This window comes from Oculina patagonica, chromosome 2 (assembly GCF_052425735.1).
Source record: "Oculina patagonica isolate OP01 chromosome 2, crgOcupat, whole genome shotgun sequence".
Lineage (NCBI taxonomy): Eukaryota > Metazoa > Cnidaria > Anthozoa > Scleractinia > Oculinidae > Oculina > Oculina patagonica.
In genome coordinates, this window is record NC_135759.1 from 19,844,592 (window position 1) to 19,861,872 (window position 17,281).

The 17,281-nt window shown below is 39.0% G+C and overlaps 1 protein-coding gene across 1 annotated transcript in view; it reads left to right on the top strand.

The window, feature by feature from the left end:
- The window catches only part of LOC144643437 (attractin-like protein 1), a 37,275-nt gene extending 21,583 nt beyond the window's left edge, over positions 1 to 15,692 (top strand). Inside the window, exons 18-29 of the mRNA XM_078502690.1 lie at positions 63 to 254; positions 682 to 753; positions 1,481 to 1,546; positions 1,862 to 1,955; positions 3,407 to 3,471; positions 4,690 to 4,769; positions 6,608 to 6,683; positions 8,379 to 8,527; positions 9,175 to 9,230; positions 10,360 to 10,438; positions 11,788 to 11,880; positions 12,610 to 15,692. Coding sequence (XP_078358816.1) covers positions 63 to 254; positions 682 to 753; positions 1,481 to 1,546; positions 1,862 to 1,955; positions 3,407 to 3,471; positions 4,690 to 4,769; positions 6,608 to 6,683; positions 8,379 to 8,527; positions 9,175 to 9,230; positions 10,360 to 10,438; positions 11,788 to 11,880; positions 12,610 to 12,846 — 1,259 coding nt within the window. The 3' untranslated portion in view covers positions 12,847 to 15,692. The remainder of the gene's footprint in view (positions 1 to 62; positions 255 to 681; positions 754 to 1,480; positions 1,547 to 1,861; positions 1,956 to 3,406; positions 3,472 to 4,689; positions 4,770 to 6,607; positions 6,684 to 8,378; positions 8,528 to 9,174; positions 9,231 to 10,359; positions 10,439 to 11,787; positions 11,881 to 12,609) is intronic.
- The last annotated feature ends 1,589 nt before the right edge of the window (positions 15,693 to 17,281 follow it).

Sequence of the window (17,281 nt, forward strand, 5' to 3'; positions counted from 1 at the left end):
TTACGTTTTCACATGACAGGTCACAATTCAAGAACAATTTTTTGTAACTTGTTTATTTCAAGCTGTGAGATGTTCTGGGATGAAGACTTGTGATGATTGCCACACCCTGCCTGGGTGTGGCTGGTGTGATGACGGGTCAAAGACTGGTTTGGGACAGTGTATGGAGGGAGGAGATGATGGTCCGTTTACCAAACAAGCAAACGCTTCATTGAACCAGTGCCCAGCAGACCACTGGTACTTTATCGAGTGTCCTGGTACGTTTGTAGTAATTTAAAACCGCTTTGCTTACTGTTTTATCACGTAGCAGATACCTTTTCTTTTTTTTTCTTTTTTTTTTTTTTTTGGGGGGGGGGGGGGTGCAAGACATTTTTACTCTCTAGCCAATCACAAAGAACATAAACAATCCCGTGAACCAATCAAAACTCAACACAAATGCATGAAGCTGGAGGAAAGCGCACTATTGGGACTGTTTTTTGTAGCTTTACCTTATCTTGGTGAAAAGCAGTAAATATTTTATTGTAAAGTGCCATTATTACTTGTCACTACCATTGGGGTTTATTTTTGTCTGAACTTCAGGGTAAACTGTATGCTGTTTACAAATTAAAATTATTATTATGTTTAAATAGGTAACAGCATATGTACATATAAATAACTCCAAATGTGTCTTGTCATTCATTATAGCCTGCCAGTGTAATGGACACAGCAAATGCATCAACAAAAACATCTGTAAAAAGTGTGAGCACCATACAGACGGTGAGCCAAAACATCTTCTTGAAGAAACGTGCATTTCTTTCTTGTTGCCTTAGTGTAGAAAGCCTTGCCTCTCTTGTAGCTCTTGGGCTACCTTTAACTTTTAATATATCATTGTCTTGGAAATTAAAGTTGGTATATAATGTACTATGAGCTAAACTGTATTCGTGTTGGGGGGGGGGGGGGGGTGGGGACTATATGTCTGATAATAATATTATGTTTCGGTATCTCAAGCAATAAACATTGGCGCACACTATATTAAAATGTGAGCTATTACACTTTTTCGTTTTCAACTTTTTGCCCCTTTCCCCCTTTGTTAAAAAAAAAATACAAAGATACATGTATATCTCAAATCTGATACAAACATTGCAAAGAATTGCTTTGTTTATTCCGCGATAAAGGCCTCGAGTGGAGGTACAAGTAACTTCCATGCCAAAGTTCAGTAGCAAAACCCTTCAAATCTATGGCAATGCGAATGTGCTGATTGTTGAATGATAAGTGCCTAGCTGCCAAAAAGCTGAGATGAAGTTGATCTACAAATTACTCCACTTGACTACGGAAAAGACTCGTTGACTGTGTTCACAAAATAAATGAACAAAAAGGACCAAAATTATTGTGAATTCGACGTGGTCCATGGTGTATGAGCTCATATATCATGGCCTGTAAACCAATCAAAACTCAGGAACTGCAATATACCATGGCTAATTTAAAATTTGTCATTGTATTGCAGGCCCCCACTGTGAAGACTGTGCAGCTGGTTATTTTGGAGACGCCAAGAATGGTGGAACTTGCAAAGGTACAGTCATCATCCCTGTTCCTTCTTTGTTGTGGATAGTCAGTTAAGTTGACTGTGAGCTCCTTACCTTAAAGATCATCGCTCAGGAAACAAAACTGCAAGAATAAAAAATCGAATAAAAAAAAGTGCTACGTTAGCCAATGAAAATGATGATGTATCAATATTTCTCAGTAAAGTTCAGTAAAGTTTTCCTTGTGATTGGCTTTCAGTGTTCACTGTACTTCGCCCCAAAGCAACCTGTGAAGGATTAAGTTGTAGCTATTGGAATAGTTTGCACATCAACCTTTTTTTAAAATTTGTTTTCCTTGTTTTAAGGTTGTGACTGTAATGGCCACGCTGAGTCATGTGACCGCGAGACTGGAACCTGCGAATGTTTTACCCGCTGGGTCACTGGAGACCACTGTGAGAGGTAATCTGTCACGGCCTTGGATATAGGGAATTTTGTGATTGAGTGCCGACAGGGGAATTTTTGTGACGAATATATTTGATCGTGTAGATGACACAACAATTATTTGTTAGCAGTCCAAAGTTCGGTGCGCCAGTAATGATCATGGACAGCAGAGATACGCACAGAGACAGGCGTGCACAGTGCTCAGTAGAAGTTTAGAAGATTGGTATCACATAACTATGCTGACCACTGTGACCAGGAGCCCCTGTGCTGACGCAATATTTGCCACATTTTATGTGACGAGTCGTCTACAGGGGCAATTTTCGTTTGTGACAACTTTAATTTGTCACACAAAAGCTAACACGCCAGTGTGTCAACAAATATATTTAAAACATAAAAATTGACCAATTTTTCTCATATTTACGAGTAAATAAAAGTTGTCACAGAAACATTGCCACATAAAAATTGCTTGTGTAAACCTGGCTTAATCCAGAATTGCTTTGGTTTTGCTTTAATAGTGAGGCATATTTGCTCTATTGTTGGTTTAAAAATTCCCGCCGCCATCTTTACCAATTAGATGCAAAACCACAACCAATCGTGACTTGATCGCACGCGTTTTCCCGCGCTTTTTGTGGCAGTTGTGTGATTTTTCTTCGTGTTATTATTGGTCCGTTGCGTTGTTTGGGTTTGTTGTGATTTGCTGCTGTTATTGCCTTGGCTTTATTTTGGTTTTACTTCACTAGAACTGAAAACCGCGCTATTTACTTCAGGGCGTTTTGGGTGCGCAGTTTGGTTACTTCTTGAAATTGTGCTTAAACTCAGAGCTGACACCATGACCTGTTAATATTTGGCTCGTTGCCAATCTTGTAAAAAAAAACTGTAGGTAGGTTTCAGAGCTACTTTTCTTTCATAAATTTTAGGTGGCTCGGAGTCCCACGTACAATTTTTTTTTTTAAAAAATGTAAAAATGTTTCATTTTGCTTATTACTGAGAAAAGAATATGTTAAAAAGAAAAATTTTTTCCTCTTCATCGAGCTATCAGTAATAAGATGCCAAAGAGGGTCTAAAGTACTGAGAGTCACATTTGACACAAAACGTGTAAAAATAAAGTTGCCCTGCATTTTAACTCTACAGTAGAACCCGGTAACTCGAACAACCCGGCTAACTCGAACTAACTTCCATTTCCCTTGGACCCACTTTTCAGTCATTTTTACTCGGTTAACTCGAAACCCCACTAACTCGAACTGTTTTTCGTTTCCCTTCAGAGTTCGAGTTACCGGGGTTCAACTGTACTTGTACAAAGATCGACCAAAACAGCCATTGTTTTTCTTCCACACCAAGGAGTGTTTTAACCCCACTTTCCATCCTGTCTCTTGACTACTTAGACTGAAACTTCTGACATGAAGTCGATAGTATTCATAGTTGATCGAGTCATTGGTTCACTTCTTTATTTTTATTTTTTCTTTACACAGTTGCGACGAAGGGGAATCTGACACAGACATCGTTGGTAACGCTACAAACGGCGGCACCTGCTACAGTAAGTGGCGTAAAGTTAAGGACTGTGTCACGGATTTTTGCCAAATTTAGGCATGGGAAATAGCCATCAAATTCGGTGAAATAGAAAAATACTCCCTTTTAAAAAACAGTGAAGGAACATTTCAATAACACAGCAAATACAAAAGAAGGTACGGATGGCTAAAAGTGAAGAAGATTGAAACGGATTGCGATACGGGTTTTCGAAATATTGTTGGGCTGAACAGTTTTTAAAGTTAACCCCGTTTGCTTGTAACTTTAAATTATAACGCCCGGGAGACAGATTTGGTTGCAATGAAGCTATGGTTTTGCCATTTAGATCCATAGAAGTAATTTCTTTGCAAACATTAAGCTTCATAGCGAGTATTTCGCAAAACGTAATAAAATTAAATAAACTTTACTCAGCCTTGACACAGTTCCTTTATTAATGTTGGGCGAGTACTGGGAAAGGTTTGCAAGTATAGCCCTGTGCACGCATTGCAGGCCTATGATAGTAGCTGTTTCTCTCCAAAGAAGGTTTTGACGCAAAAGGCTTTGTAATAAACCGATTAAAAAGATAACGTAAAAATGCTAAAACAAGCAACATGACACCATTTAGTTAGAATAGAAAGAAAGAAGCAATGAATAAGTTAGAGATTGTATGATAAGTCAATAGAACGTGGTCATTATAGTCGGCTCCGTCCTAGCAGTCGATTCCTTTTCAAATCCGCGGGGCGAACGAACGTGCGAGCGAGCGGTATGCGATATGCGGATATGCTCCTACAGAATGCGATTACTCCTGCAGATTTTGAGTGTGGTGCCTTTTTTGGTCAAAGCTGATGATGCCAGAAGTGGCCGGCACAGGTGTCAATGGGTTAAAAACCCTCAGACTAAAAGAACCGCTATGGGTTTCTTTATGTGTTCAAAAGTAAAGTTGATATTGGAATGACACCGGGTTAGTGCAAATAACACTCGGTCATCGGGCATTGGCCGACCAAAAACTTGCCTATGTCCGACGAAATCCCAAGTGTGGTCGGACATGATATCCGGACAAAATTTTTTGATCGTATGATCATTTTACGGCAACAATGATGAAATTCAACCTTATGTTTTTGGTGATGTCCGACCAAAATTTTGTTTTGTCCGACCAAGATGGTGTCTTAGTAGGACATATGTCCTTTCAAGTGAAAAAAGTTATTTGCAGGCCTGATTATTGACATAAAATTACTTGTTACATTTGCAGATAAACTTCAGGGTAATTATGCGTACACGTTTAATGTGTCCAACAAGACAAGAATCAGTTTTCTTAACATTCCAGAGAAGGTAAGATATTGTCTTTAGTTCTTCTCTACCCATGTTATACATGTACATAACATTTTGATCTTTTAGGCCCCGTCCACACTGACCCTGGTTAATTTGAAAACGCATCTTTTTCCCCCGGTTAAGCCAACCGTCCACACTGAAACGGCGTTTTCGGTCACCGAAAAAGGAGCTTCTCAAAAACGCTCACCAATGAAGCGTATCGTTTTCAAGTTTACCCAGGTTTATGTGGACGGAAAACATTTTACGCGGCGTTTTCAAATTTACCCGGGTCAGTGTGGACGGGGCCCCGGGTTAGTAAGAATGGAGTTAAGAGACTACGTACCCGGTCACTTTGAACACGCCCCTTAAAACATTGTTATGCTTTCATTCCCATTTAGTACCACATTAAGGTTGTCAACGGTGCTTTATGTACGTTTTGTGACCTGTGGATTTCTTGGCGTAAAATTTTAAGTTTCTGTTTGTTGTCCATGAGTAAAATCTTAGTGGCAGATAAACTATTTTCGTGATTTTAGTTTACCCTGAACTGTCATTTTGTGGCCGTCACCAGTTATTATGTGAAAAAGCGTGAACCAGTTTCCGTTAACGTGAAACGTGAAATGATCGTCCTCCCTTTCCCCTCCCCTACCCACTTTACCAGGGTCTTGGGGTTTATTAGCTGTCAGGAGCGAACTAAAGTTCAACCTGCAAGCTAGTATCTATTTTAGTATACACGCTTGCTTCTCTTCAGATGCCTGAAGGGTGTGAGCTTTTAATACCTTAAGGTTACTATTGTTAGTGGCTACTAATTTTAGCGATTTTAGCGAGTTGGGCTAAAATCGCTAAATTTAGTGCTCGCTAAACATAGTCGACCTAAAAAATTGTTTTAAAAATAGATGCCGGTAACTTTGTTATTTTTGGCAATTCAAATGTTCGTTTAATTTCACTTGAGTGAGTTTGTTCTTTTACTGAACATTTATTTCCATCGTAACTAAATGTTCATTTAAAGATGAATTCCAGTCCGTACTGCGCAATCTCGGCTGCAATGTTTATGGGAGCCCAACACGAAGGAATGTTTACAAGCAAAACTAAAAATTCCGCCACAAACTTACCTTTGTCTTCATTATTAACGCCAGATATCCTTGCAGAACAAATAATAACGAGTAGAGGAACCTTGACGCTATTTCAAACCGACGTTTCAGCTCATCGGAAATTCTTGAAGGAAACGAACTGTAATGGCGGACTAAAAAACTTCATGTATGCTGTCACCGAAGTGTAACGTTTCAACGAATTCAAAACAAAAACGAAAACAAACCCCGAGTCTGCGCAGTACGGACTGGAAATCAGCTTTAAAACTGGTTTACACAATATCACTAACTTTTTAATTTTTTCGGAAAATCGCTAAAATTAAATAGTCGCTAAATCTTGCTCTGAAAAAATTGCTTAAATTAGTAGCCGCTAAAAATAGTAACCTTAAGGTAATAGATAGAAATAGAAACTTAATTAACGTGTGAAATAACCACTTAGCTCGGGAAAACCCATACTAATTTGGGGACACGAAATGATCACATTCTAAAAGACAATTAAAAAAATATTTAAAACTATGTAAAATATCAAGTAACAATATTAAAAATTCTAATCCTAATAACACTTATCTACTAATCTAATAAAAACTGGTCAAATAGCATAGGAATTGAAGATGGTAATCGCTAAAAAAATAAAGTGATAAGATTCTCTAATTATGATGTGCAGAGGGAACAGTAAGCTAGTATCGGCATCCTGCTGACTTAAAGCTACAACAATTTGAAAGAAACTACAGAGTGCTTTGCGGGTCACTTGAGAGGCTATGTATCTGTTTGCAGGACGACATTGACGTAGAAGTTACTGTGGAAATTAAGAGCGGCGAGTCTGCTTTGCTGAATCTGTCAATCAGTTCAGGTAAGATATGCACAAATCTTTTCCTTAGCCAGTACAATGTGGGACGGGCGACTGTTCAGAATAGTCAGGTGACGCAATCATTCTGCTAAAGTTTGATTCTGTTAAAGTGCATATAAATTGAATTGAAAATGAGAGTTTTCTTCTACATGTGTTTTTTTTTTTCTATATAAATCTGATTTATGGACCAGAAGCAATCTGAAACGAGCGAAATTTTGCTTGAGAAGCGATCTTGGGTATTTTTGCTTTAACAAAGACTTTAGGGCCGCACAACCGCAAACACAGCAAACAGCTGCGCGTAACAGGCGTTGGGTTCGCCGGTTTCCGTTGATATAGTAGAAATTATGATGCAAAACATTTAGAAACTTTCTCTTGCCATTTTACAGTCCTACTTTACGACATACAATTACTGGCCAAAGTTTAAGGCGAGGGCGAACCTAATGACAGACAGGGAGCGGTTTACAAGATAAAAATGCTTCAACTGCTAGGCTTCCTCCATTTAAGAGACTGGTAGAAACCTTAACACGAGACTGACTTAACACGAACGAGCAACGAGAACATTTCTGAACACCATCAACTTACTTACTGCAGTCCAAACTATTTTCAGCGACTGACTCTTGAAAGCTGGCCCGTTAGAACAAACGCCTCTCGACAGATGTCAACAACTACTGGTATCTCGCAAACGACTTATTCACGACATACACAAAACCGACGAACGGACCTCGATAGACGGATTGTAACTTGCCACAACTGTCCAATCACTGTTAACGAACTTACAACAACCAATAAGTGACCAATCAATGCAACAGGTTAGCAAAAAAACTTTTCCCTTGACTCTAAAGATGGCTTCCGCTCAGGTTGTCGAAACGTCAGTCACCAACAACAGTTCTCAGTCTTTTCAGATCTACGCTAACCCCTACGATCACACTACTGAGACAAACAACGAATTTTTTTTATTTTTTATGCGAAGCCTTGACAACTAGCGTTCGCTGCCCATGTCAGAGTGCAAAAAGACTTCAGACGGTTCAAACGGTTCAAAAGACTGGCGAGAGACTTTGTTTTAAAACATCTAAAATCGAGACGTCTAAGAAAAATTTTTGGACAAATGTACCACTGACTTTGATTTCAAATTATCCGCCATTTTATTTTGGCCGATTGTAACGTTTCCGCATGCTCCGTATGTGTCAACTTGCACCTGGTAGGCGAGGCAAAAATAACCAAACTGTTTATATGGACAAAAGTTGGCACGCTCCCCAGGGTCACCCCACCTTCAAAGCGAGTGACCCTCCACCCAGTGTCACCCTGCCCCCCGAGCCAACTTTGCAATTTATCATATAAATGATTCGCAGCTTTTTACAAAAAAAAAATGTCTGAAAAGCTCTCTCGCCAGGGGAGGCTCAGTATGGAGGGTACCCCCCTACCAACTTTTCTCCATATAAACAGGCCCTTAGTTATCGATAACTCCCTTTTGTTATCGACAACTACAGCAACTCCGTCTCTAGTCCCTTAGTTATTGATAACTCTTTGTTATCGACAACTAACTCCGTCTCTAGTCTGTCGAGGTCCTTTTGAAACTTCATCCGTATTCATCAAAACTTGAGCATATTTCTGGAACGTATTTTTCAAATTATTTCTTCTGGTTATGGGTCAACTTAATGCATGGCCAATGAGAGAATCTTTCTTATTTGGTAATTGCAGACGTTAAAGAAGAAGAAACGATCGTAGCTTTCGAAAAAATAGGCGTCTTCAAACAAACATTTTCACACGAAGCTTTCAACTTTGGTGATCGTGAAGAATTCACTTTTAAAGTTAACGTTTTTGATATCAAAGGATTCGTCAGCCTTGAGGTAAGTCTAGTGTTTGTTATCGTATTGTGAGTATTGTTTTCCTTGTGTTTTGCAATAAAAGAAGTCCAGTGCATCGTATTCTCAATTTGGATTGTCACGCAGGGAGCATTGCGTGACAATTTGAATAACGGTTGCGTTTTAATAAACCACGCCACAAACTCTGCGTTTCTCTGCATTTGCACTCTTTTCAGCGGGACGGTGGAGGGGGGACAAAGCACAAACTAGTCTGTTTTGGATTAACAAAAAAATAGATTGACTGCATGCATTGATTACACACTTTGACCACAAATCTCTTTCACGATAACGAACTTTGTCAGAGATTGGAAACCTTACGAACCAGTCATAATAGTGTTAAAAGGTTAGTAACCGACATCAGTTTTTCAGGAGAATACTCTTACCTAGATAGCAGGACATGGGTACCGGTAAACTGTTAGGTGAACTTGACAAAATGCTTGTTGTTGGAATGGGGTGGGAGGGGAACTTGCGATGGAGTAGCATATCCCATCCTGGAGGAGAAGGGGGTAGCAATCGGGAATTAAAAAGTCCAGCAGTTCTGACCACTAGGTTTGTAGAGACTTACCTTAATCTTACCCGGATCATTACATCAGACAAACAAAACCATTTTCTCTTGGAATTTTTTTTCGCAGATTTCTTTTATCCAGAAGCAGTTCCTGATCCTCAACTTTTTCATCACGTTTTTTGCGTAAGTACAACTCTTAAATAACACTTGCATTTAATGTAACAATCCTTCAATTTTCTTCCCGTGTGGCTTCTTGTTAAAAACTGTATTTATGAACTGGAAAATGGCCCGCGTGATTAAAGCAGCAACCCAACACAAGAATTTCAAAGTGTTTTCAAATACTTATACTTTTGCATTGTTCCAAACTTTGTTGGCGGCTTGCATCCGTCTGTGTTAGCTAACATGGAGCAGCAGATTTCTATTTCTTTTTCAGTTAAGTTTAAATAGCATTATGCAAGACCACTTTAGAATACGTGTATTAAAAGACCAACACTTTTGCGCACGACGAAGAAGAACGCTTACCAATCTGGTGGCATTCCTGTGATCTTTTGGGGTTCTTGTGAACACAAGCAAAACGCCTCAAAGATTCTTCGTCCTACCATTTTGCCGCCATTTTAAATTAATTATTCTGTGCTGTGCGTGCACTTCTTCTGGGTATGAGAAGTTTGCAAAATGGAGGACGTTCGTAAGAATGTCGCAGGATCTTTGTGTCTCAAGCTTATCAGCATTTAGAGAAAAGGTCTCAGATTGAATTCTTTTCATCTGAAGGCTTATAAAATGCGGGCCTGGCACACGATCGGTCAAGAACCAAATACTCAGTTTAAGTGAATTGCCGGCGTGGCGATTGTACGATTCTTGGGTCACTTATAAATATTCACATTCTCTTAGTAAAATTTTTTTTGGCTTTCATGGTTTGTCAGGACAGCATTAGCCGTAACTCTGAACTGTATTCGGTGGATACGACATCATTCTCGGCAAATACTCGTAGAGATGCGCGAAGAGCTACCGATTTTAACTAACCAATCAAGAGCGGCCCGATATCTTCCGAAAGCTTGCATCATCTATCTTGTTTTGTTTTGTTTTGCCGGAATTTTCGCGATTTTCGCGATGTGAAATTATGTTCCCGCGAAAAAAAGCTTAAAAAAATAAAGGTAGTTTCTCTAACTGACCGAAATATGTTGACATTGAGCTCAGTTTTCGGAGATAAACCTTGGACACGAAACAGACCTTAGAAAGTTAAAAAGCTAATATATGCGTACATTTTTGTTGAACTAGTTTGATTGGAATGTTTTTTTGTCTTTGTTCCTTGCAGGTGTTTTTTCTCGCTTTTGTTCGTAGTGGCTTTGGCATGGAAGATCAAAGTTAGATATTCAAACTACGTTATGGCAAGGGTAAGGTGGTTTTACGATATTAATTTTCTTATAAAACCCAGTAGGTACACGTTTCTTAGTTCTTATTACACTAAATTTTCGCGACATCATACGTGTAGTATATTTAATTAAAATTACTGACGTACAAGAAAGATGCCACAACAATTATTAGACGCAAAATATTAACCTCAATGCATGTCAAGTGAAACCCCTTTTCTAAGATGCTTTATTATTTTCTTGATTGTTATATTTGTCAACATCCTGTTCTTGCACAGGTAACCAAAGCTCGAAGGGCGTCTGTGACATGTTAGGCATCGAGAAACGTAACAGTCGAAATATAAGGATTTGTATGGGGAGAAAAAGTTGAATCTGTTAAACCTCAAAATACCAGCGATTTTCGAATAAAAATAAAACTTTCTTCATATCAGTCGTTTGTTGCTATTAAGGTGGTTTTAAGTTCCATCACTTTGCCCTCTATTTAAGGGGCTAGGTCACGGTGTCAAGTTTTTGGTAATTCTATTTATTTTCGTTAATTAAGAGCTCTAAACTTTAAACTGGCAGAGCAAAAGTCTTTAATTGGCAAAATCACGGCCACATAACAAACAAGGATGATTTTCGAGCATTGTAAATGACACCTTCATACAAATTAAGATAAACTTGAAAAAAGTCGGGCCGACGTTTTTCAAGTTTACCCGAACGCAATCCGTTTTAATCTTCTAGAATTTTACCCATCCATGCCCCTTTTTGGCCTTTCTGTGTTTTTCTTTCGAGTTCTTCTACAGTTTTAAGCTGTTATTGTGATATTTCAGTTAATTCTATGACCAACTGGGCAGTGCCAAAATTGCCTAAAATTGCGTAACTGAAAACCACCTTAATAGCCATAAAACAACCCAGCAACCTAACCGAAAACAAAGAAATAAACGACTGAAGCGAGGTTAGTTATATGTTATACAAAACTCGCTTGTATTTTCAGGTTTAAAAATTCGACTGTTTCTCCTTTTACAAATCCGTATATTTTGATTGCGTAACTCTGTGCGGACGCTCATCGAACTTGGGCTACCTGTCATGTGGTTCTTGTAACAAGTCCCCCACCTGTCCATTGAGTGGCTGTTGTGACAATCAATCTCTGAACAACTCTTTCTCAATAAAAGCAAGACATACACGTTGGTTTACTTTTGTGTTCTTTTTCAACTTACTTTTCTCGCTTGGATCTTTGATCTGTATGGCGTAATTTAAGATGGTTTTGAAAAACGTAAAAAAATAATTTATCTGCTGAAAATCGCGTAGGCCACTGTTGCGGCGTAATATCATACATCTTTTTTTTTTTTTGCTTTGTTAACAAACTGATTGTGTCGTTTTTTCATTGGCAGCAACGTGTTGAAGAGATGAAACTGATGGCCAGCCGACCGTTTGCTAAAGTCTGTCTGGCTTTCTCAGATCAGAAACAAGTAAAGAAATCTAAGGTAGGTTTGATAAAGGTAGGAGAATTTCCCGTATCTAATTTAAAGTTAGCTAACCGTTTAAAAAGTAAATCAAAATTACAAATAGATTTCATATATTAATGGTTCCGTGCTAGTGCACAACCATTCGCAATTTAGACAGATCTAACCAGCGAGCTTTTTGGCAGCTGGTGGTAAAGTACACGAAGATTTTCCGTTCGACAATTTCTTATTTAATGACATCACGAACACTCCGAACGTTTTCGCGTCACCTTGTCGTGAACGAAATACGCCCTGTTGCTTAGCAACGTCAGTGCTAACCAAAAACCAGAAAACTGCAGGCTCAGTTTACGATGGACTCTGCCATTCGAGCAATACAGGCAAAAATAAAGTTACCACAGAGATCTCATAGCATGGTAACAGTTTGAGTACAGCCAACAAAAACCCACCAAATCTTAAGCTCTCAAGCTGACCGTCCCCGCGAGAGAAAAATGGATTTGAAATTATCTACATTTCAGTTAAAACAGGAGTTTTACGCCAGTCTAAAACAGAATGGCGCGCGTTTTAAACATTTTCACGAGGTTTGACTTTATTTTTTTCGAGAATGCTTTAGAGTTTAATCAAGGGGTCACTAAGACAAATGAATTTCAGTGAGATGATTCAAATAGTATATAAAATGTTACCGTACTATGAGTAGGTTTTTGGTACTTAATTTTTGCACTCATTGCTCGAACGTTTTTTTTCTTTGTGCAGAAATCACCCTCTGCTATTGCTATCCAACCAATGGAAAACCAAAACGCCGCCGTGGGAGTGTTCATGATGAGACTTCCGGTAGCAGATGACGGCTTCACGCCTATTGGTCAGATCGGAATCTGCTGTGCAACCGCGCTAGGGACGCGCGGGGAGCCTGTTCCCCATTCCCACTCCTTGCACGTGACAGGAAGAACAGTCGTCAAGAGATCCAGCATGGTGAGGTCATGTTGCTTATAAAAGATGATCTCGTGCTCAAGTCGTCAATCTTCGTGAAAACTGAAGGTAACCCGAGGATTTTCCGAAGATGCGACACTATTGGATTATCAAAGCAGAGGTATGCCAGGAGGGAGTGCCGAAGGCCTATTCGGAAAATGACGCCAGTCGTCTGTCTTGTACTCTTGTTCTCATCTTTCCATATAATAGTTCAGTACCCGCACCCTATACAAGGGTTGAACCGAGGCCCCTGCGTTCAACCCCTATATAAGGCGTGGAATGGATAGTTCAGGGACTGGACTAGCCACATAAAAGGGTTTGAGTCGTACATGTGAGGTAGACAGCGTTAAATATTTATTTAAATTGGATGCCATTTTTCAAATAAACCTTTTGAGCAGTGGGAAATTGAATATTTTTTTCCTCCTGCTATTATTTTTTCCTTGTGCACAATTTTGCACCAACAATCACTTTAATTTATCATTGTTTAATAATTTTATTTAAATTTATAAAGGTCAGATATTGCGGCTGCTGGTCTTTCAACGAGCCGTGATTGGTTCGTCGAACAAAAGTTAACACGTATTATTAAATATTCGTCAGCAGTTTTTGCATTTCTAGCTTTCTGATTGGTTTACACCAAAAATTGTAAAAACAAAATGGCTAAAATTTTAGGCTTATACTATTCACTAACGCTTGTTTTAAATTTTATACGAGGTTTCAAGGAGGGTCCTAAAGCTTTTAAAGCACCATAATTATTGTTGAAGAAGCAGCTACAAACTTTCGTAATGGTGTAATTAAACACCATCTCCGACAGTTACGCTGTAATTCTTCTTCCTCCCCATCTGTGTAGCTATTGCAAGTCGGTAAAATTGATCGGTTCTGAGCTCGGTTTCATAAATTTGCATTTTTTTAAGCATTGCCAAACGATATAAACGCACGCAAATTGCGTGTAATTTAAAACTCAATGAATTCATACTGAAGCAATTTAGTGAAGTATTTATTATAACAATTATTTCATTTATGTCGCGCTTGTTAGAAACGAGACGTGATAACTTGGCGCTGTGCGTATCGTTGGTCATTTGTCACTTCGTATCTAACGCGCACATGTGAAACAGTAGCTAAATAATGGCGAACCTGGCCGTTAAAAGTAATGGAGGCATAAAACTAAGAGGTTATGAACCTGGAGCCCCACAGATATACAAAGCTTAGGGGTCAATAGAGGCACTCAATTAAAGAAGCTATGTCACACACAACGCAAAATTGGCATTTTTATTTTTCGTTTCTCGTTCGTAATCCATCTAATCTTGGTCAGTCGAAGCCGTCTTTGTTTATTTTTTGGTTTTTGTTACTACTTTGGTGTTTTTCTGTGTTAGAAAACTGTTATTTTGAGGTTTCCTTCAATTTATAGCTAATCAGAAAAATGAGTTAAAGTACCGTGACATAGCTCCTTTAAGGCTCCCATAGAAAAAAATAATAAACGGGCTCTTATTAATGGGTAAATTAACGTAGAGGTTTTAGATATGTAAAAGCTTGGCAGAAAATTGTAAAGCCGAAGGAAATTTGAAACGAAATGTAAGAAGGCGGATCACAGGCAGTGTCCAAATAGGAAGATTCTGCATGGTTTATTTCGTAAGTTGAAATATTTCATATATAATTACATGCAATGTTAAAAAAAAGTATGTAAACTAATTGAACAGTTGAACATGTAGAAATGTTTTCAAGGTTGGTTCTTATTGTAACGAAAGAAGGGCAGCTCGCTTTTTTGGCCAATGAGTTCGTCGTTTTCACTTATTGTGCCACAATATCTTGAAATAATTAACTACACACGGACACAGTGCGTCTGCTATCTGCTGGACTCATTTCTTGTAATGAAGCTTGTTCCTGGGTTGTAAAGAAATACGTTATAAAGTGCGTTTGGAACTGGCTATAAGCCAAATTCGAGAAAAGTTATTTTTACAGGTTTTTTCTCGATTTAAAAGGCAAGGTGACGTTAGAGGTCTGTTCTACATTTTTTCTTGAAGTCTCTTTAATCACGAGCTACAACTGCTATGCGGGTGTCTTGTGAAGCGGACTGCCAGTTACAAAAATTCCTGGTTTTCACTAGCGACGTCAGCGTAAGCTCAAGAACAGGAGTCCTGCCACAACTTACTCGTCCCTAGTATGAGTTCATGAGGAAAGTAGTTCGCAGGGAATGATGGGAAGGAAGTATCATCACCACATAGCGTGACCGAGTACGACTGGGGACGAGTCAGCCTCTACAAGCGCTGAGAAAAAAACGCACTAGTACCAAGATCAATATGTTTTCATCTTTTTTCGCCTTACCATTTTCACTGTCTGTATGGCCTCTTGTACTTGCGTTTAATATACTCGTGTCGCTGGTGAAAATCAGGCTCAACAATAGGGAGAGAGTTTCTAAGAACTGCAGACCGCACTTTGAGGCAATTCGTTTCAATTGTTGCCCCTTCTACACCACAGTTTTGTGTGTGGCTAGCTAGAACTTCCATAGTAATATCGTCTAAAGCCGTTATTTCAAGGTTTTCACCCGATTTTAATACAAGTTTGTTTGTCAGAATAGTCTGATCTAGCGTGACCTGTCCCTTTTAACACTTCGTTTCCTGAAATAATTTCCTTTTTTGTAATTATATTTCTGAGAATTTTGTGGTACACAAGACATGTAAATATATTATCTAAACTACACACGAACAACGTGGAAACGACCCCTCCAGTATTTTAATCGATCAATAGCAGCTTATATTTGCTTTTAAAATCATAATTATACTTTTTATACCAAAATGTATTAACGTCAAGTTTTGTACTCAATGTGAATATGGGGCTTCTAAAAGAAAATAAAGATTACTCTCAAATGGTCAAAAGTTCACATTTGTCGTTTCTTGTGTCAACTAGTGAGCTCTTAATGTGATGAAATAATTCGAGTAAAATGGCTTGTACAGACTTGTATGGAAAATCAAATGCACTAAATATACCTGGAGCTTAGAAGCTACCGGTCTCCAATCTACCGAAATTCAGTTAAGCGTTTCCCGTTCAATAAGTGAACCTTTCCAGTAAACGGCCTCCCTATGAATGCTTTGTTTCCCCCTTGTTACTATGAGCCACTTAAAGTGCCTATGAAGTAAAAATTTTTTTTGCTTTTTTTGGTAGCTTATTATGTCTACTTTCCGAAAAGTTAAAAAAAGAATAATGTCAAAGAGAGAGAAATCGGACTTTTTGCCGCCTAAAGTGCCCTCGGTAAGACAAAACAGTGGGTCTGGAGACTGGACACGAATTTGGCTCGAATGACGTAGTTAGTGGTTCCACGGATCAGTTTACACTTAGATTTTGTTGATACACAGTGAAGTTCACTACTTCAGCTGAGATTATTGCTGCTTTTTCGTTGATAAATCGAAATCTTGTCCGACAAGAACGATATGTTGCCATCTGCGAAATTGGCAGAGCGGGTTTCTAGCAGAAATGAATCGCACAACGAAATATCGTGACACTAAATGGACTGAAGTAGCTAGTTGGACCTGTCCAACCGCCGCAAGCCGATCAAGCGCTCTTTTACACAAGCGCTGGTCGACAAGCACGATCGAACTTCGGCGAAGCAGATTCAAATGAGAAATTCCCTATAAAAAATGAATAACTAGAATTTTTATTTTTTCCAAAAGCACATACATCGACGGGCTTTGATTTTGTGAGTGGTTTCGCAGTGTCGCAATGTGCTTCGGAATATTGACACGAACGCTGCTTGCCGCGCCGAGGTTGCTTGCTTGTCGAATGTGTAAATTCAGGTTACGGTACGCCTATCCCGGTGGTTATTCGGTATTATATAACGATTTGGTGATTTTAATACAAGAAGCGATCAGTTGCTCGATCGCTTTCATTTTGATTGTGTTCTTGTGTGGGAAAGTACAGTGGACTGACATATTTCTCCGAAGCGTGAGAGTGACATAATTAAACTTGACAACACGGCAAGATAACACTTCTTCAAACTCAAGATTAGCACTTTTTGACTTCAATGAACGATACCAAAATTTCCTCTTCAAGAATAGACAGAACTGCAGTTTTTGCTCTTTATGGTTCGTTAGCTCTACGGTATATTTTCAACCGTCGACTTCTTTATCCGGATACGATAAATCCTGATTACAGTGCGTGTTTATCAGCAAATAATTCCGGCGAAGGCAGCCGTAAAATCTGTCCAAGATTTTGCGAGATCTCAGTGTATTGTTTAAAAGTGCATTAGCCATAGAATACTACCGGAACTGCAGACGTGAGTGACAACATTCGAAGCGCGCTACTTGAAAACAAACAAGCATTTCTAACTAGGGGTGGCGAATGGTAAAATCCGAGCCTTGCCGAGACGCCGAGACCCTAGTTTAAAAATCCGAGCCCGAGACTTGAATTTGTTTGTAAAATCCGAGCCCGAGACTTGGCGCTACAAAAATCCGAGCCCGAGACGCCGTGA